The 11,919-nt window shown below is 39.6% G+C and overlaps 1 protein-coding gene and 1 non-coding gene across 3 annotated transcripts in view; both read right to left on the bottom strand.

The window, feature by feature from the left end:
• ALDH3A2 (aldehyde dehydrogenase 3 family member A2) overlaps positions 1 to 11,919 on the bottom strand; it is a 34,289-nt gene that overhangs the window by 3,190 nt on the left and 19,180 nt on the right. The window contains exons 8-10 of one of the 2 annotated variants that reach the window (XM_045290823.1): positions 10,691 to 10,790; positions 1,951 to 2,186; positions 830 to 934 (exon numbers count right to left, since the gene is read on the bottom strand). In XM_045290823.1, the coding sequence (XP_045146758.1) occupies positions 851 to 934; positions 1,951 to 2,186; positions 10,691 to 10,790 (420 nt within the window). In that variant the 3' untranslated portion in view covers positions 830 to 850. The remainder of the gene's footprint in view (positions 1 to 829; positions 935 to 1,950; positions 2,187 to 10,690; positions 10,791 to 11,919) is intronic. The other variant, XM_004702869.2, reaches the window with a different exon arrangement.
• Positions 11,549 to 11,655, bottom strand: LOC115869854. The gene has a single exon (XR_004046405.1). It is a non-coding gene; the product is annotated as a U6 spliceosomal RNA (small nuclear RNA).

Here is an 11,919-nt window from a genome sequence, read left to right as displayed (position 1 = left end):
ATCTTAAATATATTTACATATGTACATGTCTGTATTTAGGCTTGTATGTATGTCCTTTGCCTCCTACTTCTTTCCTCTATTTCTTTATGCTTTCCTCCTGTCCCAATACCATGTTCAGCCTTCATTCTGGTTTCGGTAGTTCCTCGCAGTTGCCTTGCCCTTGGTCACTCCCTACCAGTCCTCCCATCCCTTCCCTACCATTGGTTTTGAACCATTTGTTGTTCCCTTGAGACAACAAATGGTTCATAATTTCATTTAATTCTCAAATAATGTTTAAATTGTCATGAAGGGCAGGATAGGCTCTTCCATCTCAAAAGTGTGCCAACTCCTGGGCTAGAGGCAGCATGTCTTTTTGAGTAAAGTAGACAGATAACAGAATCAAGCATGCCTCCAACCACACCCTCAATCTCAAAAAGATATAGCAGCAGAAAGCTCCAACCCATTAAGTTTTGATTCACTGTTTGCTACCATGAATTCAAAGTCAAACTCTTTTAACCAAAATAAAAGTAAACAAAAAAAAATTACCATGATATATTCAAAAGAATCATTTTCAAGTTTATTCAAAAAAGGAAATTTGGTCAGAGTCAAAATAGCACTTCTTTCAGACTACATTAGATGTAGAAGAGTAAAGGGGCTCAATATCCTGGCTGTTTTTTTTTTTTAACTTCGTCTACATATATCTCATAGATTTCCAACATAACGCTCTCTTTTTACAATTTGTGGCTAAATTGAGTTTACTAATATCTCCGGGCTCCAAATTGCAGCAAAACAAGTGAAAAAAGCCCAATTTGACTACCTTATGTATAAAAATAAAACAAGGCATTCCTACCTCACTGTTGACAGAGATGGTTCACCACTGTTTACTGGACCACCGCAGTCTATGAACTACCATGAAAATTGACAGGGCCTTTTTCCTCAGCAGAGTTTGGTATTTCTGAGAAAATCCATATGATTTAAAATATAACTGATAACGTTGATTCCACCAAACTGTGATGTAACTGATAGCACACCACTGCCACAGCTATGCCATTATAAGACAACTCAATTGCCTCTCAAATTTTAAACAAAATACACACACAATTATTTCCAATAAATGCTGGATTCATTCTCTTCCCAAATGCTATCAAACAGTTTTAACTTCCTCGGTGGGCAAGCTAATGCCTCAAAGCTAATTCCATTCTTCTGAAGGACACATCTAGCCTGAGAAAAGCAGCCATCATAAGGGTCTTTGTCTAAGCCAGCGGTTCTCAACCTGTGGGTCGGGACTCCTTTAGGGGTCGAATCAAGGTCGCCCAATTCATAACATTACAGTTATGAAGTGGCAACAAAAATATTTTTATTGTTGGGGGTCACCACCACATGAGGAACTGTATGAAAGGGTCGTGGCATTAGGAAGGTTGAGAACCACTGGTCTAAGCCCATCTATATATAACAACTGCTCATCAAGATAAATTTTGGTAATCAGCTCGGGAGGAAAGGTACCCAAGACAAATATTCCCTACCAAAGTCACTTTACTACCATTGCCCTCCAACACAAGCCATTCTCCTACACCACTAGGGCATGCTGATTTCACGCACATTCAAGAATAAAACTAAAACTACGATGAAAGAGCAGTAGCAAAAGATCAGAAAGGTTAGCAAACATAGAATGGCAAGCACATTTTACAGTAGTTTATGCTCTCGGAACAGAGTTATCAAACTTTTCATGTAAAAATTTTAGAACTTGTAGGTCATATAATCTGTTCCACTTACTCAATTAGCCATTGTAACAACACCAAATGCACCACAGACAATAAGTGAGTAGAAGGCATAATTATGTTCCTATAAAACTTTATTTATAAAATCAAGTAGTTGGCTAGCAGATTCTAAAAGATATAAGAAATATAGTTTATTTATAAAGAAAAACATGTATGTGGCAATCAATCAAACTAACAGCTCATGAGTACTCACCTTGACAAGTACGGCTGTGACAATGGTCAGGAAAGTCAGCAACAGCAGGCCGAGTTTTCCTTTGTTGAACCGTTTCAAAATGAAAAACTTTGCCCAATCCACCTTTGACTGGCTGTTGGGAGGATATCTGAGTTTGTTAGCACCTTCTCTCTTTAAACTTTTCAATAAACAGGAACGTTGATGGGAGAAAGTATGAAAACTATGTTTTCCATGATAAGCCCCCATCCCACTGGAACCTGAAATAAAGGGAAGAGACAAAAAAAGAGCTTCACTGTAGGACGTATCCTATGTGGTATAAATAGTTGACATATTCGGTGATTCCGTGAAAGTATAGAGCTTGAGTTCACCTAGAGGAGCCTCAGAAGAAAGGCTTAGGGGATATACATCTGAAAAGCCAGCCATTGAATGCACTATGGAGCCAAGCTCTACTCTGACACACGAATCAAAAATAACTCCACGGCAACTGATTTTCATCAGCTCTAGTGGCAAATGGGTTATATTTTGGGCTGCTAGCCACAAGGTCAGTAATGGGAAATTGCCAGCTGCTCCAGGACAGAAAGATGAGGTTTTCTACTCCCACAAAAAGTTAGGGTCTCAGAAACTCACAGGAGCAAGTCTACTCTGCCCTATAGGGTTGCTATAAGTCAGAATTGACTCCATGGCAGTGAGGAGTAGTGAGCAACAACAAACACTGAGCATGATCCTCTCAATGCAGGCCAAGAAAGTCCACAGGTATTCCTTTCTATGTAGGATGCTAACATTTCACTTCTCTGGCAGTTAAGTAAAGGCGTAGTTTTGAGATAATGCAGGTTCAGTTCCAGACCATTCAATAAAATGGGTATGGCAACAATGCAAGACACAATAACTTTTTGAATGCCCAGTATATACAAAAGTAATATTTATACTATATTGTAGTCTATTAAGTATGAAAGAACCAAGAATAAATTTGATATAATGTGCAAAATACTAAAATATGACACAAAAACATAATTGAGTATCAAACTCACTAACTCACAGTAACCAGAGGGACAGCATCGAACTGCCCCTGAGTGTTTCTGAGACTGGAACTGTCTTTCTCCCAAGGAGTGGCTAATGGTTTCAAATGGCTGGCCTTGCAGATCACAGCCCAACATGTAATCGCTATGCCACCAGCGCTCATGCTGCTGAAATAGAACTTCATAGCAATTGGTTTATACGAGTGCCAGTGGCATAGTGGGTTGTGTTCAGCTGCTATCCACAGTCAGGAGTGTAAAACCACCAGCTGCATCCAAGAGAAAACACAGGGTTACTACAAACCTTCCATTTGTAAAAGAATGGAAGTATCTGCAAAGCACAATAAAGAAAAGTGCAATTGAATGAGGAATGCTGTTCTTTTTAGGAACTTGTTCCCCAGCAAATTGAATTGCTCTAGCATATAGAACATTTATCAAATGTAGGGCCAGGACTTGTATCTCTTTGGTAGTAGTGGCTCTCATTTATGTCAGGGATTGTGGTAAAGTTCAAAAGCATCACCTAATTAAATCTTCACTCCAATCTTTTTGAGAAATGTACTCTTTCTGTTTCCTGAGGGTAATAAGCAAGCATTATGACGAAGGTTCCAGGGGAGGAGGGTCGCAAACCTGGAATCAGCCTGACTCTACAAATGCTCTTGTACTTTATTTTATTAGGGCCTGACTCATTTCCTCTAACTCCAAATGCCCAAAGCTATAGATCTAGTCAACTTTCACTCATACCAAGCTTCTGGGAGAGAGTAAAGCTTCATCACATAGTCTCCAAGGTTTTAAATCTTTAGAGAGGCAGACAATCCCATCTTTGTCCCAAAAGAGCAGCTGGTGGTCCTCTAGAAAGGAGTGCAGACCAGCATGGCAGGGTTATGAAGCCAGGTGAGTCATCAGCAGTAAGGTGGTGCCTAAAGCTATAGGAAGGGACTATTTCAGAAGCAGGTCTGATGTGAAAAGAGGACTAAGGGACCTGGAGAAACTCTGACCCTTGGGTAGAGGAGAAGCAGGAAGTGCTTCTTCACAAATAAACAATTTTTAAAATGTAGTCTATCTATAAATGGGAATTATTTTTTCATAAAAAGAGAGGTCCCGATACATGCTACAATATTGATGAACTTTGAAAACCTCATTTGTAAAAAGGGACAAATAATGTATGATCTGATTTATATAAAGTATCTATAATAGTCAACTGTACAGAAAACAAAGTTTATTAGTGGTTACCAGGGGAGCTTAGGATAGGGAAAAGGAGTCACTGTTTAAGGAGCAGTGGGTTGCTATTTATGGTAATGAAAAATTTGGCAATGGTTATTGGTGACAGTTGCCCAACATGATTAGACCAATCTAAGCCCAATGTCATCAAGTCAATTTGACTCAGCAATCCTATGGCTAGGATATGGCTCCCGAGGGTGAACTCTTCACAGAAGTAGACTATCTGATCCTTTTCCTATGGAGCAGCTGGTGGTTAGAAACACTGACCTTTCAATTCGCTGCCCAATGCCTAACTCACTATACCACCAAGGATTCTTATAACATGACTCACATAACTGGCATCACTAAATACATAAATAATGTTGACCTGGGAAAATGCTCTGTTAAAGAGCAAATGTCAAGAAAAAGTGTGTCAAAAATACTTAATAATAAAAATGTGAAAAGTAAATAATCAATATGAAAGAAAGCCACAAAATTCTACTGAAGGACAAAATAGTTGTATACAATGAATAGAAATAGCACATTCCCATATAACTCCATATTTTAAAAATCTAAATTCTATGAAAAATAATTTATAAATTTATACTGAGATGTACAGAAATTTTCGCTTTTGACTAGGGCAAAGAAGTAGGCACAGAAAGAGGAGAACCTGAAAAGTGATTCTCAAGTTTTTTTAGAAGATAAAATTTCATAAAATAGGCAACAAAATGCTCAAAGACTATGGTAAGGACCTTTTAATTCCAAATATCGAAACAGTACCGTATCCTGAAAAGCAAATAATGGAGTGGTTTTAAAACCAGGCAACTCGGGTCCAATCCTGGCAACACTATTTCCTGTTGTTAGATGCTGTCGAGTCAGAGTGACCCTGGATCAACAGGACAAAACACTGCCCCTCCATGCACTGCCCTCACAATGGTTATGTTTGTGTCCATTGTGCCAATCTGGGTCAATCTATCTTGTTAAAGAGTCCTCTTTCCCCTGTCCTTCTATTTTACTAGGCATGACATCCTTCTTCACAGACGGGGCTCTCCTGATGACATTTTCAAAGTATGTAAGATGAAGTCTCGCCACCCTTGCTTCCAAGGAGCCTGAGGTAGTTAGTTTATTGTGCCAACCTGGCCGGTAAACACAGGTGGGGTTAATTGAAGGGTGAAGGGATAAATGGCTTGGTGGGCCTCGCCTTTCTAGTTCTCGGGTCTCTTTCATTCTGGTGGCCACACCAGGGTGCAGCTACTTTACCAGTTCCCTGATTCACCTGGCAAGGCTGACTTCCTGCAAGACATCCCTGAGGAGAAGCCACATGGACCTACCCCGATGCAGCCCTGGGTGCTGGAGCAGCCAAGTGGAGACCACTGCCAGTGCTGAGATGTTTACACATTCACTGACTCGGCTTTCCTCCTGCAGTCGGTATCATTGCCTCTGTTTTATGAGATGGAGGAGGACTTTGTGGATTGGTGTTGGACATATGGGTTAATGTTGGACTTGTGGGCTTGGGCAGCACTGGGTAGGATATTTTCTTGATGCACACTTAACCTTTATACAAAACTCTCTCTTATACATGAGTTTCTGTGGATTTGTTTCCCTAAAATACCCAGATTTACACATTATGGTACCAGGAGTGGGGTACTGGAGAAACGAAGCATAAGATAGAGAGTAGATGTTTGACCTCTCCCTCATGGTTGCTCTTTTTCTTTGTCTAGCCATACGTCAGATAAAGCCACACTGTTTACTCTGTTGCTTTCTGGGGAAAATATGGAAGTAGGAAAATAGAAAGTTTGTAAGCCCACTTACTCAAGCCATTAAAATTTGATCTTTAGATGGGTTTAGGCCATGACTGCAAAGAAAGGTTTGAAATACATGCTCCACTCAGTACTTTGCAGTACTCAGGAACCAATGCTGGAAAAAATGTCAGAAGCTGGAAAAAATCTGGAACCATGAAGAAAATTCTTCTCTGGGACTGAATGTTAAACGGAGCCTGAGAACAGACTGAAATGCTTGCTAGGTGACCACCTGGATCTACTTGTTGAGTGGAAGTCGGAGAAATGCAGCAATAAAGAGCCGGGTTGAGTATGGCTACTGACACCTGTGGACTTGATTTACAGGAAAACGAGAAGATTAGAGCAGGTTGACTGGTCTAAGGTTCATGACCTAGCACGAGGGGGGCTAGGCTTGTTGAGTATTGGTGAGAGCCCATGGTTTAAAGGCACGGCGACCAATGGGCACCCTGTGGAGGCTGAGTGAGGTAGCCCACACTGAGTTGACCAGAAGCTGACCAGATGGAGATTTTTGAGCCTGTGAACTGGTGCATATTGTTGCTGACTTTATGGATGGCCTGTCCGGATTTGACTTTGCTCATGGATGTAGACTTCACAAGGTTCCAACTGGAATGAAGACTCTTAATGTCAAAAAATATGACTGTCTTCTCAGAGAACTGGGTTGATGTATGTGGGCAGTATATAAATTGGATACTCAAAATTGGGGGGATAAAGGCATGAAGTGGTTGGCTTACAAACTTTTATAGGCATGGGAACATATTCACAGGATTATAGGATTAAGGTCTAGGTGTTTCCTATTTCAATTTTAAGGCTAAAGATTGATATACATGTGCTAAGTTGGCAAGGGGTGAATTGAGTTAGTTTGGTGTGCCAAAGTTCCTGATACACACATGTGGGGTTAATTGAAGGGTGGTGGGATAAATGGCTTGGTGAGCCTCACCTTTCTAGTTCTCGGGTCTCTTTCTTTCTGGTGGTCACACCAGGGTACCAGTTCCCTGATTCACCTTGCAAGGCTGACTTCCTGCAATACATCCCCAAGGAGAAGCCATATGGACCTACCCCGATGCAGCCCTGGGTACTGGAGCAGCCGTGTGGAGACCCCTGCCAGCACTGAGATGCTTACACATTCACTGACTCGGCTTTCCTCTTGCAGTCAGTATCATTGTCTGTTTTGTGAGATGGAGGAGGACTTTGTGGATTGGTGTTGGACATATGGGTTAATGGGTTAATGTTGGACTTGTGGGCTTGGGCAGCACTGGGTAAGGATGTTTTCTTGATGCACACTTAACCTTTATATAAAACTCTCTCTTATACATGAGTTTCTGTGGATTTGTTTTTCTAAAGTACCCAGACTTACACAGAGCCTTCTATCTGTACTTCTTCCAAGATAGTTTGTTTGTTCTTTTAGTAGGAGATGATAGTTTCAATATTTTTTGCCAGCACCCTAATTCAAATGTATTGATTCCTTTTGGTCTTCCTTATTCAAAGCCTGACCTTTATACACATGTTGGAAATACCATGGTTTATTTGGGTCAGCCCTCTAGTAACATTCTTGCTCTTCAACACTTTAAAAGTCTTGTGCAAATTTACCCCAAACGATTTCTTGACTGCTGCTTCCATGAACATTGATTGTGGAGCAAAGCAAGACAAAATCCTTGACTTTCATGTTTCCCCATTTATCATGTTCACCTACTAAGGTTCAGTTATGAGGATTCTGATCCTCTTTCTATTGAGCTATAACCCATATGAAAGAAGAAATCTTTGATCTTCATCAGCAAGTCCCTCAAGTCCTCTTCACTTTCACCAGACGAGGTTGCATCATCTGCAGCGGTTGTTAATAAGCCATCCTCCAATCCTGATGCCATGCTTCTCTTCACGTAGTCCAGCTTTTCTGATTATTTGCTCAGCATGCAGATTGAATACATATGGAGGAGGATACAACGTTTATGTGCATCTTTCATTTTTAAACCAGCAGTTTTTCCTTGTGCTGTTCCCATTACTGCCTCTTGATCCATGTCCAATTCCGCAGAAACACAATTCTGAAATTCCCATTCTTCTCAATGTTATCTAAAGTTTGCTATGACCCACAGGTTGAATACCATGGATATAATTTGTGCATTCTGTTGGGTCACCTTCCTTTCAAATTGGAACAAAGGTATATTCTTCCAATCAGTTGACCAGGTAGCTGTCTTCCAAATTTCTTGGCATAGGTGTGTGGTTACATCATCAGCTTGTTGACATATTTCAATTGGCATCCCATCGGTTCCCAGAGCCTTGTTTTTCACCAACGCCTTCAGTACCACCAGTTCTTGCTCATATGCGATCTCGTGAAATGGTGGAATGTTGTTCATTTTGGTATCGTGACTCTATATAGTCTTTCCATCTTCTTTTGATGCTCCCTGCATCATTCATTATTTTGCTCTAGAATCTTTCAATATTGCAGTTTGAATTTATCTTCCGTTCCTTCAGCTTAAGGTGTGCTGAGAGTGTTCTTCATTTTTGGTTTCCTAACTCCAGATCTTTGCACATTTCCTTATGGTATTTTACTTTGTCTCCTCTAGTTGCCTTTGAAGTGTCTGTTTAGTTCTTTCACTTCATTCGTTTCTTCCATTTGCCTGAGCGACTCTGATGAAGAGCAAGTTTCCGTCTTTCCTGACATTCCTTTTTGTCTTCTTTTGGCTCCTTTCTAAAAGACGATGTGTTTTCTTCATATATGATCTTCTTGTTATCACCCCACAGCTCACCAGGTTTTCTGTCACTAGTGTTCAAAACAGCAAATCTGCTCTTGATATAGTCGCAGGATTCAAGTGGAATATATTCATTTGCTTTTTGGCTCTCATGAACTTGTTTTAATTTTTTTCAGCTTCAATCTAAACTTACATATGAGCAACTGATGGTATAGCTGACAATGTTTTACTGCTATTTATGAGGTTTTCCGTGGTTAATTCCTCAAAAGTGGGCAGCCTATTCCATCTTTGTAGCCTGTTCTTCATCTAAATGTTCTGTTGAAACCTATTCACTTTGGTTGACTCTGGTTCATATGAACTGTCATTGACATACCTTCTGCATCAAAGCAACACACAAGCACCAAGTCCGACAAAATGACAAACTCATAGTGACCGTACAGGACATAGTAGAATTGCTCCTTATGAGTTTTTGAGACTACAATTCTTTACAGGAACAGACTCACTTTCTTCCTTTATTGAGTGCTCTTGATGGAGGTATGATTGTTAGGTTTTGTGTCAATTTGGCTAGACCAGGACTCTTGGTAGTTTGACATTTGAGGTCTTTCTAATGGTATAGTGGTATAATGGTATAATCAACTAATGGTGACCTAATGGTATAATCAACTCTATTATGGGATCTAGTGTCAGCAGTAAGGCAGTTGTAAGAGAATCAAGGAGGAATGTAGCCACCTAACTTGGGCCACAGCCCTGATGCAACTGAAATAAACTTTCTCTTGGGGGTGTGGCCTTGTGGTGCTGATCCTGCATTTGTGGCATCTAACCCCAGTTCTCTGGACTTGAGCCAACAGCCCATTGTCTTGCTTGTGATCCTGGGAATCTTGGCCTGCCATATTGCCTGCCAATTTTGGATTCATTTGACTCTGCAAGTATGAGTTAGACACCCTAACATCTGCCTAGACTTCAACCAGCCTGGGGTTTTCCTGATTCCTAGATACTTTTCCTGCTTCCTGCCTGGCCCAGCATCTACACATGCTAGGAAGAACCTCCAGCTTAACTTCTGACTCATGGACTTGAACTAGGCTGGACTTACTGCTTTTGTAAGTTTGTCAGTCATTTTCTTTATATATATCATATTCGAGCATAAGCTGACCCGAACATCAGCTGAGGCACCTAATTTTACCACAAAAACTGCATAAAAATGTGCTGAACAAAACTCATCTTATACTCGAGTATGTATGGTGTATACATATATCAATCACTGGTTTTGCATCTGTAGAGAATCCATCCTACATAGAATATAACACTTCAAATCAATTTTTCAAATAATAAATATATATTTTTAAATGGTGCCAGGAAAATTGGTTTACTCTTTGGGGGAAAAATAACTCCCTGGTTAAATTTAAGAGACAACCCATTACAAATTTAAAGGAATACAGATGAATATTTATAAAGCATTGAAATAGAGATTTTTCTAGTGCAACTCCAAAATCTGAAATCATAAGTAAAGTGCATTAGAAATTTATGGGTTAATTACATAAATGTTTGAAATCATACACAAAATTAAAAGATAAATTGCAAGCTGGAAAGAAACATTTGCTACAGATTTAATCATGCAATTGATTTTCTTAGTTATAAAAGGGTACTTACTATCAGTAAGAAAAAAGTGAACAAAAGGAAAATATCAAGCAAAGGAAATGAACAGAAAATCCACGAGAACTGCAAAACTCACTAATAGTGAGTTCAAACCTCACTAATAAAAAAAGCAAATTAAAAGTAAACATGTTTTTTAGCTTTAGCAATATTCCTGGTAATAGGATTACAGTGTTGGGAATTACAGGGCAACCACATACTGCACATGGAGATATACAAAAGCTCAACTTCACAGGGAAATTTTCCAATGTACTTGCTTTTATATAGCTTTTTCAATCATGGTCTTTAATTATCACCAAATGATTGGGTGCTTGTGGCCCACCAAGGAGGTTGGACTGCTTGCTAATAATGCTGGCGAGGTACATAATACCCTGTGGGGGTAAAATATTTACCACGGATAAAAGAAAGCAATACTTACCAACTCCTCCAAATGGTAGAGAATTGAGTGTAAAATGCATGATAACATCATTGCCTGTGACGCCACCACTGGATGTTTCATCAATCATTTGTTTGATCAACTAGGTAACAAAGTAAAGTTTTCTAGGTCAGAACCACAGATGATCATGGGTCCACACACACTTACTCAATAGAAAGGCTTTGTGCTCAACCTTTGTATTCAGCAGGAGTCTCAGGTCTGGGAATACCATGTCCCTTTGACATGATTAAGTACATAAGCAAACTGATATGTACATAAACAAGTATGACCAAACGGATAAATGATCTAAATCATGGCTCAATTTAGCAATATCTCCTCGGCCTTGAATCTTCAGGGCTTCTAGCTCAATCACCACCTACAGGTTTACAAACCCCAAATAGTAAAAGGTACATAATAGGTAGTTTAGATTATATTTCAGTTTTAAAAAATATTTAATGTTTTCTCTATCTTAAATCACTGCACATGACTAGTAGGTTATTTTGTTGTTGGTTGCATGAAATATAAAAAATAATTTAAGATTTAGCACACTATTTTTGAAGAAAAAATGACTAGCTTAATATTTAAGTAAGCACAATTACTCTTTGCTGGTCTATGTCATTTCACCTTAGGGCTAGCAAGCTCTTGAGACTAGTTTGTAGCTAAGGCCAACTATGGACTGTAGCACATCAGATGACCCAACTGATAGAAAGTGTTCCCTTCCCCTCACCCCAACTCCCTGTCCCCAGTTGCACCCTGGGCCAATATATTTTAGACTTCAGGGTTTTGTATATACTTTCTATGTTAAGTTTATATGTCGGACCATTGTTTTGTTAATAGTCCATTCTTTAACAACAACAAAAAATATATACAGAAGGCTTCACAAATTTTCATGTCATCTTTACGCAGGAGCCATATTAATCTTTTCTGTATTGTACCAATTTTAGTGTATGTGCTGCTGAAGGGAGCACAATAGTCCATTCTCTACATCCAAATCACAGTTTGTCTCACTTCAAATACTTACAATATCAGTGTTGCCACTAGATTCAAGCTTCAAAAATGGTCACATGACTGCCTGTGCAGAGCCATCAGAAGCTCTCCAGAAAAACAATTGCTTTTGAATGTCTCAGATCTTGATTGGTCCCATTTACCTGCTTCGCTCTTCAGTTTTCCCTTTTTATCTTTTTCCCTCAGGGTAGCCAGTACTAGTAATGTGCCTTGAAATAATCCTCCAA

Source organism: Echinops telfairi, unplaced genomic scaffold, assembly GCF_000313985.2.
Source record: "Echinops telfairi isolate 266 unplaced genomic scaffold, ASM31398v2 ScPeMD7_57;HRSCAF=196, whole genome shotgun sequence".
In the NCBI taxonomy this organism is placed as follows: Eukaryota; Metazoa; Chordata; class Mammalia; order Afrosoricida; family Tenrecidae; genus Echinops; species Echinops telfairi.
Note: the sequence above shows the minus strand (reverse complement) of the source record. Positions and strands in the feature narration are given on the sequence as shown.